This window comes from Styela clava, chromosome 14 (genome assembly GCF_964204865.1).
Source record: "Styela clava chromosome 14, kaStyClav1.hap1.2, whole genome shotgun sequence".
Lineage (NCBI taxonomy): Eukaryota > Metazoa > Chordata > Ascidiacea > Stolidobranchia > Styelidae > Styela > Styela clava.
The window spans coordinates 16,575,790-16,600,166 of NC_135263.1; the positions used below are offsets into that span (position 1 = coordinate 16,575,790).

Here is a 24,377-nt window from a genome sequence, read left to right on the forward strand (position 1 = left end):
CATTTCTTAATGGGAAATACGACGTCCGATTTCCAAGTTTTGTGACTTGGATTGACGATAATTTAGCCATCTTTAATGTTAAGAAGAATTCACTCACCAACTGATTCTTCTCCACGTCTTCTTGTTTTGGATTTCTAAATAAATGGAATATGTAATTGATTATAGAACACAGGTGTTACTTGAAGAAAATTCAATTCAGCTAGAATATGTTTTGTGTTGCGCAAAATTGTCAAATTACGCACTCGTCCATTGGAATTTGTCTAATTTTTCGCTAAAATTGCAGTTTTGAGTTCACCAATTCTTTGAGGAGTGTTCTAATACACAATGTTCTTCGAATACTCCCACAGATGAATATGGGGTGTTCAAGTTCCATGAATTAGGCGCCTGCTCGACGTCACACTTCCAGCCTTTTTCTGAAATAGCTCTCTCAGCCAGGGTGTGATTTGATATTGTGGGGTTTTGCTGGAACTACTGATCAACTCAATCAATCCCTCGTCGTCTAACTAAATGATGCCCAGCACTTTTACACCACATAATGTTCCCTATTCACCACTTGATTTTCGTCATCAAACCAATACGGGCCAGTTATGTGAAATGGGAAATGGGTACCCATGCTTTGCACATTACTGAGTGTAACGTTCTCTGTGCGACTTTCTTCAGAGACGTTGTAGGCTACCCAGGTAATCAATAAATATTGCTAGTGACATGCCCAGGCAGTGAAAAGTGTGTCACTCGAAACATATTTTAGACTAGAGGGATCATACCTGTGCAAAAGTCTTGGATTCTCGAAACTTTTGGGCACAATCATACACAAACGAAAGTTTAACTGCTAGCTAACAAAACCAAACATTTACTCCATGTTTACAATTTTACGGAAGTCGGAAGTAATGGAGAATTTGTTTTCTTTTCGGGTCACCCTGTAGGCTATATATATGCCTAGGGTGGTAAGTGTTTTGCTTCCATTCCGATCGAGATATCGCACATAATATACCACCAGAAGCATTTATTTCATACGTGAAAAATCCTTGCTTACACAAGGAAGTAGAAAGCATAAATAGCGGCATATCTACGTAAAATGGCGCCCATGACTTCAAGTTAAAGTTGATGAATTTTAAACAACTTCAAGTCAAAGTTGATTTTAAACAAAGGTTTATATTTTATTCCATATTGAAGCAATTTTAAATGCGCTCCCATGATCGTTGAATGACAATTTTAACGACTGTTATGAATTTAGAGTACCATTGAGATGCTTCTAAGGCGGCCATACCCCAGATACGCCACTTATCCTGGATAATCAGAAGAGTTGAGAACAACATCACTGGCTATATTACCCGAACCGATTATAAAAGTCCTGGAACGCGTGAGCATAAAATCAACCACGACTTTTTAATCTGCAGGCCTTTCCTTTTGTATACCATAGGCGTAGGATATAATAAAAATAGACGAAGCTCAACTGACATCCACGTACCATTAGAAGTTTTCCCTTGAACCCCTGTTCTATATAAATATAGACATCAATAATCAACTGGTGAATGCCTAATTCTAGCTTATTAGATCTGATGCATAAAGGAAACTTGTTTAAAGGAAGGGTAGCTGCACCCTAGCAGACGCCAACATTTGAAAAAATTGCATCGACGGACGTGAAATTCGAACTCGATGAGCCATGCTATGCGCGCGCGGTTCGTTTGTGACGGGCACTGCCTGTTGGCAAACTCGTCCTCTTCACACCTTCCAAGTTGTACATCAAAAATGTTAATCGAGACGAAAACAACCCAAAACTAACGAACCAAAAAAGCGTAGGTATTATAGCCTGCAATTGGGTAGAGTATTTAAAACAAGAGACAAACGCGTTTCATGTTCGTCATTGTTCCACACATTTCATCTCAGAAACCATAATTCCCGCTATCGTCCAAAAAGCACATGAACTTGATGCATGATGAATGGTTGTTATATTTTTGAAAAATCAGGCGAACAGATCAGTGGTTTTGATGTACAGTACAACAAGAATAAGCAAAGTTTTGAAGTCAAAAATAAAATAAATACTACTATTGCCAAAATTTTGAACTGCTGGAATCTACAATGATTAACTAAGTTAGAATTTACTAGATTTTCCTGTAGTGTTTTGCTTTCAAATTTATAGATTTTCAAGGTTTGGTTACCAAAGGTGAGTGATTGTCTGTAGTTCAGTTTCGAAACTAGTAATCAATCATCCAACACTTTTGTTAAACTTTGTTTTTTGATGGAACTTTCATTGGTGGAATATATGGTTCTTATTTAATCAGAAATGCATATACTACGAGCTCTTTTTACAATAACAAACAAACAGTGAAGAAGCGTTTTGCTAACTTTCATAAAATATTCTACCTCATCCTACTGCTAACCAAGGAAGGTAACAGGACAACAGCAGCAATGAGAAATGATTCAAAATTAGAGAAAAAAAAATATAGTTTAGGACAGTTGGCTGGAATGATATGAACACAAAAAGTTAACTTGGTCTTATTCCAATAATGGTTTTCAACCCTTCCTTCTACTCACAGTAAAATAAGAGATACTTAAATATACATCCAGAACAATCAGGCTTGCTTTTATCACAAGCATATTATCCCACTTCACTTTCGGTCACAAATCGAAATACTCCTGCTTCATGCAATAATTGAATAAGAAGATAGCAGAATATCAAAATCACATTTGGCAAGCCTGAACAGTATCCGATGAAAAATTTCAACAAAGCCCAAGTTAACTACTTCTTCAACATACTGGCAAACCAAACATAGCCTACGTGAAAAACATGATTGGCAAACCACAACATATCCTACGTGAAAAACATGATTGAGCAGAACTAGCAAGTGTAATTATAACAATATATTTTTGAATGGAGTTTAACCCAAGTTAGCTGTATCTATACAAATTATTTTGAAGCTTTGTTTCTGAGGAACTTCAAATATAATAAAAATAAAAAGAATGATGAATAACATACACTGATAATCATGGGAATGGGTGCTAGCCCAAATGAAGGAAAGAATGAAGCTATATTTCTTATAGACTTGATCAACTTTTGCAACTGCTGGTATTAACATTTTCAATATAATATTCAATATTCATAATCAACATTTCATTTCGTTAATAAATATAATTTCTATCTGGCTGATTGAAATCCCTCAGGAACTCATATCATGGTTGCATCAATATTCGGTGAAAATGAAGAGCAATACTTAGTAGTTTGTTTCAATAAATCAGATTACAATAAACAAAAACAAGTTCAATAAATATTTGAGATTTTACAATAGCAATAACCGGGAATCAATAAGAAAAGATATGAAATTATTCAGTATGAGCAACTGAAGTGCAATTAGAACATTAAAATAGTGGTTAAAATTAGATGGAGGTTCAATTGGTGTTAAATATTAAACTAATCTGCATATGACCCAAACAAACCATGTCCGCTTAAACCATGTAATATCCAAGGTTCATGATAGATCAAGTCAGCTACTCAAATACGGAATTAGGTACTTGAGTATACACCATCTCAGATGAGAATATTACTCAACACTCATCATCAAAAACACTCGACATGAGATTAATTTTATGGGGAGTAATTGAGGCTTGAATAGCACAGTGTGGAACCACCTCACCATCGACTGTCATGTGACCAGTTATAAAAGTGAATGGTTCAAGACGAACGGCTCGGCATGGTATCACAGATGAAAACTCTCCTCCTCGTTCAATGTGAGTACCTCCCTCAAATCCCAGTAACACATTCATCATCTGTGTTTTGCTCTGAAATTGATTGTCATGAGTTATGAGTGAAGCAATAATACACATTAAACCACAATTTTACTTAAATATATATGAAAGTATGATTGCTTGTTCCATAAGTTGTTATATTATATTTGTAAGGTCAAGTCTACAAACAAAACATATCCTCACTCTTGAAGTTTTAATTATCCATCACTCAAATATGGGAAGCAAAGGTTAAGTGGTTGATTTGAGTCCTATATATTGAACCCGCGGACATACACATGTGTTCAAATGTACGTGGGTTCAAATGTTCGGTCACCTGCACAAAGGTGTATTTCCATAAAAAACCTATCTGACTGATTCAGCATACTTCAAGCTATGAATCTGTGGATTATGTATCAGATATACCAGTGACTAAGATTCCAAAATTGGAAACATTAAATATAGTATTCTTTCCCTCACAGGTGGTAAAAGCGTTGAATATAACTACAATGGCATTGCAGGTTAAAATGTCAGGTTCAAATTTCATGCTTATGCTCCTGGGTGACATGATAAGGAGCAAATGACATGGAAACATCTCATATAAAAAAATCCAAGACTTAGTATATTTTTGTTACCTGTAAGCATTATTTTAACCAAGTCGAGAACAAAAAAATTAGAACAATGCTCTTAACAACTTGGTCATGGCACTCACAATTATGAGGACATATTTTAAGCAGTTAATTACTCACAATTCCATGTCGCAGAGTATAAATATACATAATATCTTCATCAAGTTTTGCAGTAGGTACACCCATCATTTCATGGCCAAGATGACTCAAGTAAAGTGATGTCACAAACACATATTCCGACTCAAGTTGCACCCAGTCTTCAGGTGGATCAGAATCAAGGGATGATCGTAAGTGATAAAGTATGGCAGAATCTCTCCATGCTTGGGGAGTCACCAATTTAACTTCAGTACCAGGTTTTTTTGGAACATTTTGATTTGTATCGCCTGTTGATGATGACAAAGAAACTTGTCTGTTTCTAGTTTCATCTGTATGTTGGTCTGTTTCTGATGAAGCCTCACTGTCACCATTCTCAATTGCTTCAATGGTTTACATGAATAGAAATTGCAAATTTGGTAAAAATGAGGAAAGATAACAAGAGATCAAAGCAAATATATATGTACACAAAGGTACTGTTATTATCAACATGAACATATGCTGTTTGTGAGTACTTTTCAAACTTTTTTTAAGCTATTAGAATGTTACATACGGTACATATTCCCATGTGGTCCGGAAGAAATTTGAAAGTCATTACTACAGAAAATTGATTCGTGATTTCGACTTATGAGTCAAAAATGGCAATGAGTAATACACTTAAGATCCCCTTGAACTATGAAACTGAATGGTTATCAGCTAATTATTCAAGAACATTAGGAGTGATATACTGATATATTTGTCAGAGTTGAAGTCTTGATTAAATTTTCTTCATTTTCGTAGAATTAAGAAATTGATGAGTCTTTTTCAGGCAACCTACACCCTACACTTACACTACATATTCACAATCACAAATAGCCAGATCAAACATAATGCTGGACTCGCACAGATTTCACTAACCTGGGTGATTCGTTGAAGTACCGGCATCATTACTCGAGTTTGATACATCATCACCATTCAATTGCTCTGTTGATATTACTTCAATATCAGATTCACTGTTGCCATTTGTCTGACCAGACGATATCACTTCAATATCGGATTTGTCATCTCCGTTTTGTTGATTTGTTGGCACAACTTCAAAATTGTTTGAAGTTGAATCTTCATTTTCACTTTCTGCTGACTCTGATTGTTTTGTCGTCGTTGTAGCATCTCCACTACCATGCTCTCTGGATAAACTTGCAGAATGTTTTGTATCGAAAACTGGAGAATTACTGTCGGATTCAATGCTGGAATTTATTTATTTAAATGTTTTTTTACGTTGCACTATTCAGAGTTTGTTAATTTTTTAAATCTCGGTCCTTTCCAAGCTTTGGAAGCAACAAAAATAAATTTGAAAATTTTCGAAATTCTTACCGAAATTTTGAAATTCTTAACCCAGTGGAAATATTTTGATCAGTATTCATCTTAATAAACTTCTGTTTAGTGAAATATCATTATTGTAAATGTACCTGCTTGGGCTAGTTTTATATTGTCTTGGTTGAAAAGCCTGCTATACAGACTTTAACCTAACATTTAAAACTTGACTAAAGCCACATGTCACTCAATTTAGAATTGACAAGACAAATATTTAGTTAAGTTGAAATTCAAATATAAATTTGTAACATAAATTCTTAATTCAACAATGAAGGGCACATCCGGAATATGAATGAAATTATGTAAAATGAACCATGCTCCACATGTCAGCCACAATGTACCAATCAGTTGAACTTTCTTGTGAAAGAACATAGCTTCTAGCTTTGTTCATAGCATATCAATCATAAAGCAACACATACCTTCCGTTAGCATCTTCCAGTGGCCTAAAAGTTTCGGGAATCCTGGCATTCACAAGACTAACATCGCTACGAATTGCATCTTCATCTCCAGAAAATTTTGATCGCTTTCCAAAACCTTTTCTAGATCTCCGAAACATGATTGATGAACCCATGTTATCAGGCACAGACATCTCTCTCTCGGGTGCTGGTGCTTTGTCTGAAGTGTGCTAGAATAAACAAGAGAGTGATACTCAGATATGTGGACAAGAAAGTGTTATCATCTGTCAATAAAAATTGTTCCCATGAAATAAAACAAAACACCAATATCTGGGTGAAATATTGGGGCCATATTCACAACCCGCCGCTACATTCTGTGTCAATCATCGTTAGTTAAATAATTGTTAACAGGTAAGAAAAATTGTGAAGTGTTTTTAGTGTTTCTTGATTCTAATCAGGTCCCTTGGCACTGATCCTTTGCATAATCGCATGTTCCGGTCAGATTGCCTGGTACCCGCCATTTTATTTTGAAAAGGAACGGTGTTTAGTGAACTTGCGCCAAATAGTGGGCCCTGTACATCTCGTGAACTTGAAAAAGATAACAGTATTAGACTTTTGGCAATCTCCTCCTTAATCTTCAAGTACCGTGAATTTGAAATTGATTGGCCCATTAGTTGCGGATACAACCAAAAACTATGGTAATAATTATCTCAACAATAATTTAGCAGAAAAATCCATATAAACATGTTATGTCCAAAATAAAGGGGAATATAAAGAGATAGAAATACTTTATGCTCAGTATAGACACACAATAAAATAAATAAACAATTCTTCATCAATCATCACAGAAATTCATCATTGTTTCGCATCTACAAAAGCTTTTATGAAGCACACCTATCAAATCATAATTAAATAATAATAACTCACATAATATGACTGCGATCGACCAAATGAATATGCATTGCTTGTGGCAGGAAGATATGATATGCGGCCCTGATATAACCTCATGTTTGCCACACGAACTGCACATCCTATTGTGAACCGAACTGGCCCCAGAGCTCTAAACAGAAAATCAGTTTAGTAAAAATTTACAAAACAAATTATGGATACATAGTACAATGTCGAAAATATTTATATAATCAAAGATTTGTTATGAAGTGTATACTATATAATATGATATCACTCAACAACTGAACGCAAGTTTGAATTGTTGGAAAAATATCGGTTTAATACATACACACATAAAATAGTCAAAACAAAAGACACTGCCACATGAAATGGGGCACTGTTCCACAAAGGGCTTCATAAATTTCTACATATCGTTCACCATCGATGAAAAATAAAAAAAGGTTTTTGGCCATCCCAATTTCTGCTGATCCCTATGTCTAAGTTAGGCCACTTAAAGAGCCTTGATGAGAGTGAAAATGTTAGGTGCTTTGTAAAAAATCTCAAAACAATTTAATAACCAATTCAAAAAAGGACCGAAAAACTATTGTGAATGAAGCAAGGTTATGTTAGGTGAAAATAATATACAAATAGTATGAAGAGTTTATTATTACAAAGCAAATTAAGTTTGAGTTGTGTTAAGATATTAAAATGAATCTTCAATATCTTTCTGCACAATTTCATTCAAAGATGTCCTTTTAAAGGCACTATTATCATACCTATATCTTTCACTTTCAATATCAACATCAGCGATGAAACCCCAAGCAAAATTCAAAAATGAATAAAATCTTTGTCCTGCGGCAGTTTCAGCTGCAACAAGACTTAATTTTCTTGTTTTTCCTTTGACAACTTCAAACAATGAATCCAAGTCCAAATTGTTGGAGATGATTTGACTGAAACAAGAAAGAGGAATAATTTAAACATGTTGAAAAACACAAAATTCTTTAACACATATCATCCCTACTCAAAGGCAAAAACTGATTTGTGTGTGATATTGGAAGATATCAAGAATATGCAAGGATTCCAAAATAAACACATTTAAAACATTTTTACAATATTTGAAAATCAATGATGCCTATTCCAGCGCAATTCTATTTAAACTACTGGTATTCCATGAGAACAATTTAATGCTTCTTTGACTGATACCTAGACTGTCAACTCTAACTCTGAAAATTTTAACACAGAACTGATCTTCTTATCATTCTGCAGTCTAGCACTCAAGTTCATTAATTGCCTCAATTTTAAATGCAATTCTTATAATGCTTTTATTGTGTTTTATTTTTCAAATTATTGTTACACATATTTAGCGATCCTATTATAATTTGCCTTGTTTTTGTCCAATTTGGAATGTTTGAAAAACAGAATGTGAAAACCATAAAAATACAATATATAGTAGGGTTTCCCAAACTGAAGTCCGCGGACCCCTGGGAGTCTGTGATGACTGCACAGGATTCTGCATCGATAGGGAAAGAGACTTGAACATATACTTATAGATCATAATCTTATCGAATTGCTATTAGCCTGCCGGTATTCAACGTTAGTATGTATTGAATCAGACTATCATGAGTTTTATTTTGTCAAAGGAAACGATATTTTTTCTAGTTGGTTGGGCACATAAATTGATACGGCATAGGATGGGGGTTCATCAAAAATAAGACTCACAAACAATGGTCCGCAGCCCAAAGAGTTTGGGAAACCCTGATCTATATGACAAAGTTTCTTCAATATTACTTGAGCAAGATTCAATACAAAACACCCAGCAAGTATTCTTATTCAAAAAAGCTTGATTCACAATACTTTAATATTCTGAGGATCACTAAGACCTAATTCAATATGATAAATGTTAAAAAATACTTGGAAGCAGCATAAATAGAAAATCTCTACTCCTAATTGGCCAAACCATGAAGCATACGGACCTCAGAAAAAAGGGACATAACAAGACCTTTAATGCATACACTAGATATATTTAAAGTAAAAGCAATAAATATTTAAGATTGGTCATTGTTCAGCAATAATAAAACAAGTGGTAGAAGTGACAATGCATACAAATATCGTTTCACAATACAGAAAAAGATCAAAAAGTAAAATGTAATAGAGTTTTGAATTTTCTTTGTCAATTTCCAAGAAAGTTGTCGAAAATTTAGACACTGATAATCACAAAAAAGATTTATTAGCTGGTTTTATTAGTAAAAATAAATAAGCTATTGGTTGCAGCAATTAACGCAATTCTTGTGTCACATTAAACCAAAAAATCATGGTATTCTCAGATTTAATAAATCTTGTGAAATAATCTGAAAATCGATTTATGTTTGTGAAAATATTAAATTAACAAAGAACAAAGTACCCTATTGATCCAAATGGCAGCTCCACTATTATATTATTATTAAAAGACATTATTGAATTATAAAAATAAAATTGCGAAATGCAATATCTTCTGAGGTAGATTGCGCCTCTTGAAGATAATATACATGTATGGTAAAATACGGTAACTATGGTAAAATATAACAATAGCTGGAAAAAAAAATAACAGCTTCTATAAAAAAACGATCAAGTACCTATCTTGAAAATAAAATTTTGAAGTTTAGAAACAATCGGACTTCCTGAAAAAGTACATTGAAATTGAAGTTACTTGATAAAAGGACTTGAAGAGATCAGAATGTTACGTAACACTTTCTTTAAACTACTTGTGTTAAAACGAAATTCATATAAATATGGCATACAAAATAACAGAAGCATGATTTCTATATATAGATAATGATATATCTGATTGATCTGCCATCGATAATAAATTCACTATAACTATGATGATGAATTTCTACTAAAAATGTCTAATTGTTTGAAATAAATGGAAATAATGATATCTCTTATGTTTTGTTGTGCATATAGAATCAAGAATACTGGAGATACAACTTTCGAACAAGGAAACAAAATTTGGACAACTTGATGTATATATAATGTTGCTAATTTGCTAGGTGCAAGAGAATTTTTTTGTCAGGTAAAACATGAAAATATAATTTTGGATTTTTCAAGTACCGTAATTGGTCATTTACGGTGAATGAGATATTTCTATAAACTAAAAGAAATAAGATCATTTTGAATAATATTGAATTGAAAGGTTGAATTTATTCATGTACTTATATTATATATTATTTACTTATTATATTTCTCTTGAAAATGTACATGTACAATGTAAGCTTCTTATAATTTGTGAATGAAGGAAAACTGTCATTTCTAATACCATAATTAGGACAGATAGATATCAAACATATACTTCATCATCCTATATCTAGTGACTTGCAACACCTCGATATGGTAATAATTTTCAAATTTTGTTAATAAACATGAGCTAAAAGTATTTCTAAAGGCCAGAAGGAAAGCAATATAAAAACTAAACTAATGCAATATAGAAACCATGATATAGTTCAACAGTTTAGACAGATTGATTAATAAACCTTAATTATTCATTGTATTTGACCGATAAGCAAGAAAAACTTTTTTTTTAAATTGATGGCAGAATTATATACAACACATAATATAGTCACAAAACAGAATCAAAAGGACAACGGGAAAAAATAAACTATAAAATTTCTTGATGGTCTGATGGATTAGTCATTTAATCTGACAAAGGCTTTTAAGTTTTATTCAAATTCAAACATGCATTTTGATTACAATCAAAATTGTTAAACATATCAACTTATGGCTCACCAGTTGAGCATGTTAGATGAGGAATATTTAATCGTGGAACTTTGAAACAATAGAATTTATTTAATTGACCTTAAATAAATCAGCTTATGATAATACTGAAACAACACTATGTATCATATATGCTTCAATAAATATCGATAATATTTTTCAGAAGAACTACTATGAAATTTAAGTAATAAACATGAATGAAACTTGACTCAGAATATTATGAAAGTACAAACTTATTCCAAAAATAAATATCCTGAACATGCTTTTATTAATGACACATACTTGAGAAAGCGGCCAATGTTTTCAAAAAATGTGACTTGATGATAAAATTGAATTTTTTGAACATTCTGCTACCAAAATCAAAAATTCTTTAAATTAAATAAAAGGTAATTCAAAATTCCTGGGTGAAGTTGAAATCATGCTACTTCAACTTCTAAAATCAATTATAGTTATATGAACTAAGATTAAAATAATTATAGAGCTATTGGTCGTTCACAGTTTCATAGAATGCTGATTATTTTAGTATATGAAAAAATTGTATTGTAGTCAAAATATGTATTGAAAATTTGGTATCGACTATTTTTTGAGAGAAAGATTGAATATCATATGAAAATTATTTAAATATGGTTGAGTGATGAGTATTATCAGAACAAGTGTCTGATTCCGACAAAGTTCACATAGAACAAACAAGTAGAAGTTCACAATAATAGGACAACATTAGATCATATACTCTGAATATTCTACAGTGTTTGTTTTTGTGATTTAATAATGATAAATTCGGATTTACCGTACTTGTAGTTGTAACATAGGCCACTAATACATTGTTCAGCTGTGGGTGCAAATTTAGAAAAATGAAAATTATCATCGTCTCAATCCTTGACAATAACTTGGTTTAAATTTCTATAATTTGGGACAAATTCTTACGAAATACTGGGTTGAATAAAGGTCTAGAAACCACCAATGATCAGCACTATACCACTTCAGTAGATAAGTAATAAAGACTAGTAAATTAATAAATTTTTCATTAAATTTACTGATTTTACTTTTATGTTAATAGCAATTATAGTTGAGAAGTTAGTCAAAACACAACAGGAATTTAAATTATTTTAATTTTAATAAGTAAATTTGAACATTAATTAGAACGAAAAGTATTCAATAAAAATTTTCAACCTATCTAGTATTTGGACTGCATTCTTCAACGAATCAATTTTTTGAACCAGAGAAAAAATAGACAGAACTTAAAATAAATAATATGGTTCACAACACTACATGGTATGTTCATATGACAATACTGGATTATATATGTGGATTACTATAGTATATAATTGCATAGCACTACAAAATAAGTTACAAATGCATTTTGTCTATCTAAAAGTACAAATCGTTGGTGAGTAGTTGAGTACCGTGCCAAAACCACGAATAAGTACTATATGATATGATTATAATCTTAATTAATCGCTTCATACATGGCAGAGCATAATTTCTACTATACAACAAACATGATCACAATAAACTACATGTATGAACAGGAGAAAAAACCTCAATCTGAGTTGGAAGAGCGGATGTTTCATGCTGTAAATCATTCTAATTCTTCTTTGACGTCATTACCCTTGCTAAGCCTGGTAATATATGACATTGAAAAGGTCCGTAAGGAAGTACTTCACCATCAGCTGCTATAATTTGTGAACGGTTTCTCTTTGGTACAATACGAAATGCTGTACATTCAATTGTTTTACCAATAGGTTTAGGAAAATCTGAATTTCCTCCTACGCCAGTGCCATCTTCCATTTGAGTCCATGCTCTCATCAACTCTCTTCGAGTAGTATTCTGACCACACAAATTCAAATTTATTTTACCATCATTGAGTTTGCAGTCACAGTAACACAAATTTACATCAGCAATATGAGACATAAAATTGGCCATTACCATGACAAAGTTGTTCCTTTCAGTGATCCAGTTATCAGGCAAAGATTCATGCAATGGTGGTGGCCGAGGCGATGCAGTACCAAAAGTTTTATTGTTACTACATTCAAAATCACCCTTTCCTTTATTATCTGCAAAAGCCTCTGCAGCATCAGATTGCGATGGAATTGATAGCTTTGATGTCTTTTCTTCAGATGGTAAATAACTGATCTCTATGTCATATTTTCTCAACGAAATAATTCGAATAATTCCATATATAGAAGTTCTTAAATCCCCACCCAAACAACGAAGACTTTCACTCTCAATATCAATATCAGCTATCAGTCCTAAAATAACACCCATGAAAGAGTATATCAAGTTTCTAGGATTCGGATTATTTTGAACAGATGGATTTGAAAATTGGTTGTCTTCTGCAATTTCAATTCCAACAAGATCCATAGGGCAGACTTGTCCACGACAGATTTCAAATATACACATGACAGGATTCGAAGCCACACAGTGTAACCTAAAAAAGAGGCAGAAGCTTATATCAAGTAAAAATCACATACTATGATATAAAACATGATGATATCCAATGTCGATTTTGAAATTTCCAATTTCGGAACTTCACAAATCTAACAAACTAAAAGTCAATGCGACTTCATCGCACACAGGTTTCCAAACCTTCAAACTCGAGATAAATTTACTTCCTGTATCATACACAGAGCACTGGAAAGTTTTACAATATATGAGCATTTAATCATTGCAATGCATAAGCTTGTTTCTGTTTGCATATACACTACACAATGCAGTGAAATGCCACATATAGACTGTCAAACTTCTTTCTGAAAGTCAAAATTTAATAAATTTGATCATTTTATGACAAGTTTTAAATGTGGAAGATAAGAAGTAATTTTTTCAAGAAGTGGTTTACTATTTTGACCACACTCAAAAGTATCTCACACATAGTTTGGAAACCTCTGACTCACAGCTCTCTTTAAATATTGAAAGGCTTCTCAAAAAGTTTGCCTTTAACTATTAATTAGGAATTGAGATTTCATGCAAAACTAGGAAAGGACAGGTGTAGTGGTGAAATTGAAATAAAATCATTATGAGTGCAAATTATTAATAAAACTGAACATTAGTAGTGATTAGTGAAATACAAGCACATCTAATATAAGCCTCACTGCGGATACCGTATTACATGCATTAAAAATTATTTGCATAATCTAGTTCACTACAATATCATTCTTACAGGGTGACTAAAAACACAACCAATAAGTTTCTTAATTACTTCTATGAAAATGAAGAAAATTTGATTAACACTTGAACTTCTGTTTGTGTATGATTGTACCCAAAAGTTTCAATAATCTAGGTCGCTCGGCATAAAAAGTATATTCTCTCTAGAATCTCTACTGCCGAGCAGACAAAAACAATTTAATCATCATTTTTTTAAGTATTTGGTGAGATCGAGCACTCTTTAATAAAGTTACAAATTATTCTGATCAAATACACATGGCAATTTGACAGATCGGAAACAAAAGTTTCAATTTTGGATTACGTTAAATTTAAGTTATGTTCCGAATGGTATATTTCGATGTATGTCACATCTCAAGTTGGCGATTATGTTTTCACTTGAAAGGCAATGAACATTCAGAATAAATCGTCAACATAGAGAGTTTTAAGTGGAATTATATTGCACTGTTTCGGATATCACATCAATTGGTTTTTATCAATGAGTAATTTTTGAGATTTTACAGTAAAATTATCATAGTAAGCTATATATATATAGAATTACCAATCCTATATAAGAATTTGAAGCTTTGAATTTGAAGGTGCAGATAGGAATGACGGATAAACACATTTTTGTTTTTCATATGTGCAATGTAACAACTTGATGTGTTCATCATGATGTAGGTATGTTTACTAGTAATTTTAAAGAATTCAATTAAAAACGTCTATATATTTCTAGTAAATAGTCGTATAACCTGATAACAATAGATTGAAAATTTGATTATCTGTAGAGACTTAATGCATTACTGTATTATGTGAACAACAGTAGGCTATTTAATATATTATATAAAAAGGTGGGGCAGATGTCAGTTGGCAAATGTTTACCATGTTGCATTTCACACAACTTTTGTTTGCATGAGATGACACATGTATGCACAAACGATTTTGAAATTCCTAAAAGGTTATAACTACCTTTTAATATTGTTGTATGCTGCACATACGGTATTATAAAAAATCATAGCAGCTCTGATAACACATTAAAAAGAAACCAAATTGTGACAACAAATAATAATTCATATTTTGTATCTTTGTTTTCCACATTAATTTTACTGTTTTTATATTATATATCAGTTTTAGGCCTTTTACATACGGTTGAATGGACTCAAAAGTAAAAAGAAGAGTTGTAGATCACCACTGATGCCCCAAGAGATATATATAGATTTATCACAATAGCAGTACAGTCTTGTATGAAGGCAATGAAAAATTATTTCATATACAAAGTACCCTGAATTAATAAGAGCTCAATTATTAATTCTGGTAGAAAAATTATTGTTCGGTGGATTATGGATATATCAATATTATGCTGAAGTAGAATCTTGATGGCAGGAAATGAATGTCATTTTTTCAACTCGCACCATAATTTGTCAAATTTATTTGATGAACATAATAATGTATTATTTTATTGATTAATATTATATTAGGAATAAAAATATATATGTTTGGTCATCATCTTTCCAAAAAAAATTATCCCATTTATACCCTAATAACCAGTATTCTTCAATAATACTTGCAAAACAAAAGCACACAAAATAATTATAGTTTAATCAGCCAAAACGACATAAAATTAAAAAAAAACTAAAAACATCAAGCAGTGCTTTATTAAAACACACAATCAATTTATAAAAAGAAAATACTTGTGCAATATTCTAGATCAATTTCAATGTTATGTAGTAATATAAAACAAGAATTACCAAATAATTTGGTGAAATTACAAATCAATAATGTAATTATAAATGAAAATGCAACTACAATTGCAGTAGCACACATAACACTACGTTTCATACCTTGTAGTTGTCTACTTGCTGATTTTGGTAAATGATATCAGTTTGAGAATCGTTAGCTGTTACCTCCCTTACTCCCTGCATTCTACTTGAGCAGGCATGTCCAACCTATTTAGTGTCGCGGGCCACTTTCACATGGGGAAATTCATTGCGGGCAGCAAACCTTTTTACAAAACTTAAATACCAAACCAATTCTGATTTACGTTATAATTTGTGCGTCGCTAAATCAAACGCCTGGATTGCATAACACTTTTGCGGATTTCTGAACACAAGATGCACACAAAGACCATTAATCATGAAATTCAACTCAACTTTTATGCAAAATGCACATACATAGGCGTAAAAAATGGGGGGGAAAATGAAGTCAGCAATTTTTCTAGTGCGAAACTTGCCTTCGATTGTCATTGCTCAACTGTTTAATATCAACGTGTATTCTTGATACCGCACAATGTAACTAACTGGCTTGTCAAATTTTTGTTCGTCAGCGTACTTCTATGCTTCGACTTCATAATTTCCAAATTATAAGACTTCAGGCTCGAAACAGATTTACGGCATATTAGGCATACATTGTTGTCTTACAACTCTCCTCAACCCTTTTGATATTTCCGATTTTCATCCTCAAGCTTCATCTTTTTTGTTCCAGACACACCGGTGCATTTGATTTTGTGGTTCAACAACCATCAAGAAAACAAGTACCGGTATGTGACTTCAACCTTGATGACTTCACAATGGATAGCAAACTCATTGTATCGCCACAGATGTTGCCCTTTAAGTGGCCCTCTGTGAAATCATGTTCTATGGCGCTTAACGACGCTTTTCTCATGGCGAAGTCGCGTAAAATTATAGCCTAAATTCTAGTGAGATTTGATATTATACCAGGCAATTTTTATGTTAAATATATATATTGTCCGTATATATATAAAAACTTCAAGTGGGCCGCACGAATTCTTCCTGTGGGCCGCATGCGGCCCGCGGGTTGGACATCCCTGTTCTTGAGTACTCCAGAATCATCAAGGCTACAACAACCACTCAAAACGGTACCGGTAACTTGAATTTACTTCCGATCATTGATATTACTCGTTAATTGATAAATCTTTTCTACTACAGTACAATTCCTAAGAGCAAGCAAGCACACTATATATTACTGTGAGCATAAATCAAATTTTGTTACAGTAAACACTTATTGCACACAAAGTGGACCTATGGATTTTGTTTGCCTATTGCATTTTGCTATTATTGTTCTTGTTGGTATTTTTGTTAAGTGCTTTCCCCCTAACTACTGGATCAATTGCTTTGTATTTTCGCTAAAGTGCCATTTCTTTTATTTATTCAAAACTTTCTGTGGGTTGCACGTGATTCGTTTTTCACTTCGAAATTTTGTGTGATGACCTCTCGAAAATCAATACAAATTATTTAGGCGGTTCTTCGACCCCTCTCGTGCGACAAGAAAGTCTGAAGTTTTTTGGCGGTATAGGTACTGTAAAAGGTAGGGTAGACTACTGTTTCGCTTTGGTCTTCGTGAGCATCACTCTCTTGTATTATAGTGAATAGTGATATTTTAAGCAAGCCAACTAGAAGTATAAAAGACAATAGCTGGCATAACTTGAAAGACTTATTTCAAGATAATAGAATAATAGACTGAATAATACATCAATTTGAATATTAGAAACTTAATAGTCTAATTGTTTCAATAAGTAACCTGTCAAATTCATATTGAAATCAAATTCGGAAGCCGGGTCCAAGCTTACAATGTTAGATGGAGATTTTTTTGCATTTAGAAATTTTTAATACTTCATATAACAATAAAATCTACTATTATTATCAGCTTATAATCTGTATTTAATTTTAGTTTTGAACATTTTAAGGTAAACTTAAATTGATATACGTATATTTGAAAGTTTGAAGATTGAAAACCTTGTATCTTGGTTTTGAATATGCTATCGCTGTTAATTAAGCTAGCCATTGAGACTTTAAACCAGCTCCCGTCCCTGATTCCGACATATATCATCTATGAATTTGACTATTTTAAGATGGATGATCCAATTCCACAGGTTATGTCATACCAAACCAAATATCCTTGTTACAGAGATATTAGTTTGGATCACATCAGTGGTGGGAGTTGGTTTGCAATCACTATGGCTACGGCTCTAGCTCCAGAGCCACAGTATATTCAAACTGTGACTTCAGCTCCAGCTCCCACATTTTTACCTCAAAGCTGGGCTCCGCCTTCATAACCATTGTGATTTTCGGTTTGACAAATACATTGGAACATCGGCCCAATGCACTTTCGCTCAACTATGATATAGGCCTAAGGTTTTGATTCCGAAAATTGAACTTTTAAATATAGATGATTTAATCTAACTTTTGATTTCATACTAAAAATTCATTGTGAAAAAAGTGTAATCCAATATGGATAGATTATAATATTTGCATGAAATATTAGAAAATTACAAACATGAAAAAATAACTAGATGGTTAAAATCTACATCCACTAAAATTTATGGTAGCTCTAATTACAGCTCCATCTATTATGGTAAACTTGGCTCTACTTTGGTTTATATTTTGGTTAGTGAAGAAGCTTAAATCAGTGACTAACACAAAATAGTGTTTGGTAATTGTGCTAATGCTTTCTGGTTCAAAATCTTCACACAAACTTAGATGTCCACATGCTATTCTCATGTAAATTTTTCGGTCATTATTACACTAGTCTCAATCAAATGTCAATATTATAGTTCACTTTCAAAAGCAGAGAAAATGTATTTTCAATCAGTCGATATATTTTCACTGACAGTAAACCAAAATTCCCTGTGGTGAGGCATAGGATTAGTAAATTATTGAAAACTGTTATACTATGTGATTTTAATGTTTACTGTGGATGAATGTACAATCACGGCTAATAATACTCTTTGTAATATGGATATTGTGAAAACATAACCAGCCATGTCTTGAGAATGTTCAAAGATATGGGTTTAAGGAATCTGAACTAAACTAAAGCAATATGGAATGATGTCTTCAAAAAATTATTATAAATCAAAATATTTTTATCTGTAAAACCTGCTATCTTGGCAGCAAAATTATGTTTCACGATATTCTACAGAGTGGAGTTTTGTATATATATTTATTCTGATATGTTAAATATTCAAATATTAGAAATAGAGACTTTCTCTATGTTGTTAAACTATTTGGGTACATAACACATAACAAAAAAAAAAAAATTTTGAGAACTTCATATTTGAGCTTCATATTTTATTTTGTAGTTAACAAATCTACAATACCTAATATAAATTTTAATATGAAAATGTGTGTATCATTAGCGGTATCTCATGTATGGTTAATCACATTTCAAAATTGACAATGCCCACAGGCAAAGAGTAATTAACGAGAATAACCATTCATAAACTATTAAATAATTACCGGCATTTAATTTTGTTATGAACCATATTCACACTTCATCGTAGAATTTGGAACAAGAGCTTTACTGACATGACATAAGTTTACAGGGTAATTGACTAAGAATTTGATTTAAAACAAGTTAAAAACACCTTATATTTGAAAAAGCATGTTTCAAAATTTTAAATAATTCATTTTTTTATTGTTATTTAATTAGTTTAAAAAAAATGCAATGCAAAATTAGAGAGTGATTCAAGTATTCATGTGTGGACATCTATAAGAAACGCTATACATTCTTGAACATAGGTCCCAAGACAATCATGAATCTTTTTTATACAAACTTTGTAAATAGGCTTTCACTCTGAATAGGGCTCTGTATAAGCAGTCACTGATGAGTAAAAAACACTATAGTTACTCAATATGCTTAATGAGATTATCAAAATTCATAATCCATACTCGAGGGTGAAAACCATAACTGCACAAGCTTAGGTCCTCATAAACTACATATTAATAACTACTATACCAGATATTACTTTGCAAAATTAGACTCTACCTACTCCAATTGTCGTGTATTGGACATTTTTGGCTATCTTAGGTGATGAAGTTACTGACAATGATATCTAAGCTAATTAATATAGTAGGCCTACCACAGGCAATATTAATAGTGTGAAATTTGAAGGAATGACAAGCAAGTACAGTAGCACACAGATGTTCATTGAAACTGTTTCTTACCCTGTAGATGCATAGACAACAGAAGCAGCGAGAGCATTGCCCGACCCACCAGGTACAACACCCAATGGCATATTTATTGCTGTTTGCCAATCTTCTCTATCCATTAAACCATTGATCACCTGTAACAATTTTGACAAAAATTAATAAAAACAATATTCAATGTGCTCTTTTTATCGTATAGAAAGTTTCATAATAAGAAAATATTCAAATATTCATTCTCACACCTCCGAGGGCTTAAGGGAACCAACCCCCTACATATGAGGAGGGACTATTCACAAGAGACCTTCCTTAGGACTTGCACCCCAATTTGGTGGGTAAGTGAATTGAACCTGATAGCCTCATAAAATATTAAATATATATTTCAAAATTACACCACTTAGCTCACAAGTCCTACAAAACTGAGCAAATGGATTAATAGAGAATGAAATCATAAGGATATGATTCATTCGAGAGGAAGATATACAGGGGACTTATGATGTTGTATTAGCGTGATAAAAGCGAAATATAAAATTTATAACTTGTATTGTACTCTTTTTTATTCAATATTAACACCATATGTGAGGTGTGAGGTACTTTAATAAATAGAAAGCTGGATCCCAATATTGAACAGCTGAATCAAATTTAAATAAAACACGATTCTGCCTCAATTTGGCTGGATGAAACTAACTAATCATTTTGATATTTTGAATCCATGAAGGAGAGAATAATATCTTAATTATCTACTTGATTTCATTGTTGGATACATGGAAGATTGTTGTTGTTCTTGTCGGCATGAATGGGGTGATTTAAGTTTTTGCGTCATTGTGGGAAAAAATCATTTCCTTGGCAACTAATAATAATAGCCCAATCAATTTCAAATTTTCAGTGCCTGAATATGAATAAAATCGCTAAAAGTCTTACTTTTTAGAAAACCTACCGGTGCGAATTGCTACTGTGATGGGACTTGATTTAGAGCATTTGAATGAACAGATAACAGATGTCTATGTAGGTACAATACTTTAGTACTGCATTGCGATTAAGCATTTGACCTCTGTGTGTATAAATTTGAGAAGATGATGATAACAATTGAAACTAACTTACCTCATGTATGAGGCCATCGCCAGAAACAATGACAATTCCATCCCAATCTTCTACCTTCAATTCCTTTGCAATTTCTTTGGCATGACCGGGATGCTCTGAGAAAAATGAGAAAAAATTGCTGATAACACAAATAAATTAAAAGGTGTTCACTAATGTAATTTTTGAGTTTATGTTGCAGTGTCCGTTTGATTAGACTTATCCATTCGCCAGAATTTTTCTTATAGTGTTTGATAATGTAATATTTAAGTTCTGTATTTTTTCTGATCAGACTTATTCCGTAGCCACTGTTTCTTACTAGTTAATTATTTTTTTCCATCTAATAACACATACAAGAAGCAGTTATACAATAATAACAGAGCTTGTTCATATTTAGCCAGAATAAGACTTCAAAAAAATTCTAGCATATAATACCATTTGCTCCAAAAATTGAATTAGTTACAAAAAGGATATTATAATAGCAAATAACAATATTAAAATGTGGATGTCCTTCATAACAACACATAAATTTAATTACCGTAATTATATTTAGTAATTAACCAGAATTTAATGAAAACCACTGACCAGTCAGCCTGACAGTGTGTCTGATTTCAGCTTCAGTAAACATGGGTGATACTTTCTCTTTGTACATGGTGAGTGCCTTTTTCCTTCCGCTAAATGGATTAACCAAAACTAACAGATTTCTTGTCACAAGTGATCCATTTTCAATATCTGTTATCAATTATAGTGCTAATTTAGCTTATTATTAATAATCGATTAATCAATATCGGAGATCAATGATAAACAGTTTAGCCATGTGTTGACCTGCTAATGAATTCTGTCCTTAAATGCAGAATTCATTTATGGACCATGCTCGATGATTATCTCATTAACTTATCAAGTGGAAGAATAAGAGAATTGTAGAAATAATAGCATCTGCTCTAGATTGGCTAAGCCAATCTATTAGGTCAAGCCACATCTCTAGTGGATTATTAAAAAATTGAAATATTCTTAAGGAATGTAGTCCGACACACCAACTTGACATAATAATTTTGAAACAACCTAAGACATGTTCTGTACTCAATAGAGATTTAAAAATACTTGAATAGGAGTAGGAAGAACACTTATCATGAATGTAGATGTACATTATTGGTTTATCATTTAAATTTCCATTTCAGTAGTAATATATAAATCCTCATCAGATTACTAACTAAATCCGCATTAATTGCTATTATGCTCAATTAACAAACTAAAAAAATGCAGAACCAAAATGAAATGACATTTCAGAATACAAAAGTGTTCACATCAAGTTAATAAACATTTGATCAGGATGAAAAAATATTCCTCTTTTAGCAACGTACCTTCTTTGGTCTGTATATTTTCTCCAGCAACCAATCTTTTGATTGTCATCTTCCATGTTTCAGCTAATAATAAATTCTCCTGGTAGGTTTTTTTTTTGTTTATTACAAATGTTCTGAAAAACAAATATTTTAAATTAAATTAGGCATAGTCTAAAATAGGGCTGTCATTTATATATTTTGTATTAGTAACTGGCATTCGTTCTGATGTTTTGTTTAGAAAAATGCAAGTAGAACTTCCTAAAAAAATTAACTTTTTACACAGGATGACAAAATAAAAACATAACCCAGTTCTTTTACAACATATTCTAGAGAGAATATAACTTTAAGAAAGTCTGGAACAAACATTGTATTATGCTTGTGGCTGAATTTTTAACCCAGTTAAAGAAAAATAATTTATCCTAAGGTAAATGTTGCCTTCAATTAGCAGTCAAAATTCTACAACAGTCAGATAAAAAGTACTCAAAGTAATGTACAAGATTTTGAAAATTACTCACGTTGCGACACGTTGTCTGACAACTCCAGACCCTATTAATTTTTTCTTCAGTGGGTACGAAAATATACATAAGTATGATGAATTGTTAAGTTTCTTCTCTTGAAGAACATGACAACCTATATAAACACAAGTTAGGTTATGTACTTAATTATTCGACTAAAAAAATCCCAATCTATCCAAGGACAATGACATTGGTCACACCTTGTGCTGATGTAAGAATAATATTTTTGCTATTTTAGTAATGAAAATTCGGAAGAGAATTTATCCATGGATATTCTAAGAAGGAATAAATATCCATAATAGCAATAATAAAAATATGAAATAAAATGGTCACGCATTTCTAAAAATGATTTTAACTATATGGTCAGATTACTGGATTATACAGTTATACATCAGACTTTTATACCAGAAAATTACTGAGTTACAGATACTGAGATACTCTAATGACAAAAAATTTTTATTTATTAATTCTGTACGGTAATTATATAAAGTTGAATGTGCCATACCAATGACATCATTTAAATAAATTGTATCTTCTAGTTTACTTCTTCCCAGCTGTTCAATAACAATATGTCTGTTTGTGACAGAGACGCTGTATTTCACTTTACCAGGATAGAGACAGAGCTCTTCACGAAGCAATATAATGTCTTCATCACCCATGACAACAGCTTACAGGCTTAATATAGAAACAAGCCAATGATTTTTATAAATTGCAGTTAAGTCTGTAAGTTAGGATGTATAGGCCTATCCAGCTTTCTGTTGAGTTATGGTATACCGTACCGGTATCTGTCATACAGATAAATGAGAAAATAAGTTGCTTATACAATTTACATCAATAATTGCTGAATGGCATTTCCATATTCCAGTATTTATGCCTAAAGATTGAAGACGACTCAATCCTGCAATCACAGAATCATATGACTGTATGATGATACATGAGCCCTCATCTCATTCTCAGCCATGAAGTCAGTAAGGTATTACGGTACGGTACGGTAACTACAGAACTAGGCTAGTTAAATGTTCCAAAGACTTGATATATAGATCAGTGGATGGAGCAATCCACATTACAACAGCAAGGCTTAGCAGATATCTCACATATTTTTGCATTTAATCCTCAGTATCTCAAAGCTGACCCGAACACTGGAACCGTAGGCTGGTAAGACACAGTTCTTAATAACAGAGATGTCCCGAACATTTGGTTCGATAAAACAAACTGAAACGAGAATGTCTTGCACCACAACCGCTTTTTTCGTCTTTGTTTATTTATGTTACAAGCTCTCTCGCTACGCTTGAGTGCGGCGCTACGGTATTCTCTCAACTGCGTGTAGTTTTCAGCTACAGCCGATGGAGAATGCGACGGGTATAAATGAATGACATTACCGGGCTGATAATTCTCTGTAATTATTATTATTATTATTAATTTTAAATACATTTCAGATTATCACATCACTATATTAGAAACTATGTATTGTATGGAAGTTTATGTGGGGTGCAAAAGATCAGATGCTCAATATTATTACTGTATTAAAATGTTACAGGAGGGC

At 32.4% G+C, this 24,377-nt stretch overlaps 2 protein-coding genes across 2 annotated transcripts; both read right to left on the reverse strand.

The window, feature by feature from the left end:
• Positions 1 to 1,932: 1,932 nt before the first annotated feature.
• Positions 1,933 to 23,606, reverse strand: LOC120341167 (sphingosine kinase 2-like). Its single transcript, XM_039409630.2, has 12 exons — positions 23,340 to 23,606; positions 22,835 to 22,949; positions 22,341 to 22,453; positions 21,565 to 21,711; positions 21,004 to 21,098; positions 19,924 to 20,042; positions 7,852 to 8,025; positions 7,115 to 7,247; positions 6,212 to 6,417; positions 5,340 to 5,665; positions 4,470 to 4,825; positions 1,933 to 3,777 (listed from the first exon to the last, which is right to left on the reverse strand). The coding sequence occupies exons 1-12, from the start codon at positions 23,491 to 23,493 to the stop codon at positions 3,544 to 3,546; spliced, it is 2,172 nt and encodes a 723-aa protein (XP_039265564.2). The 5' UTR covers positions 23,494 to 23,606; the 3' UTR covers positions 1,933 to 3,543.
• LOC120341186 (sphingosine kinase 1-like) lies at positions 8,924 to 16,559 on the reverse strand. Its single transcript, XM_039409659.2, has 2 exons — positions 15,805 to 16,559; positions 8,924 to 13,253 (listed from the first exon to the last, which is right to left on the reverse strand). Exon 2 carries the CDS (start codon positions 13,223 to 13,225, stop codon positions 12,410 to 12,412), a length of 816 nt encoding a protein of 271 aa, XP_039265593.2. The 5' UTR covers positions 13,226 to 13,253; positions 15,805 to 16,559; the 3' UTR covers positions 8,924 to 12,409.
• Positions 23,607 to 24,377: the final 771 nt, after the last annotated feature.

Coding starts and splice junctions, on each gene's coding strand:
- LOC120341186 (XM_039409659.2), bottom strand. CDS start 13,225: ATGTGTATATTTGAAATCTGTCGTGGACAAGTCTGCCCTATGGATCTT.
- LOC120341167 (XM_039409630.2), bottom strand. CDS start 23,493: ATGGGTGATGAAGACATTATATTGCTTCGTGAAGAGCTCTGTCTCTAT. Junction 21,099..21,564: donor ACACACTGTCAGGCTGACTG/GTCAGTGGTTTT, acceptor CATTTTTCTCAG/AGCATCCCGGTCATGCCAAA. Junction 7,248..7,851: donor ATTGAAAGTGAAAGATATAG/GTATGATAATAG, acceptor TTTTCTGTTTAG/AGCTCTGGGGCCAGTTCGGT.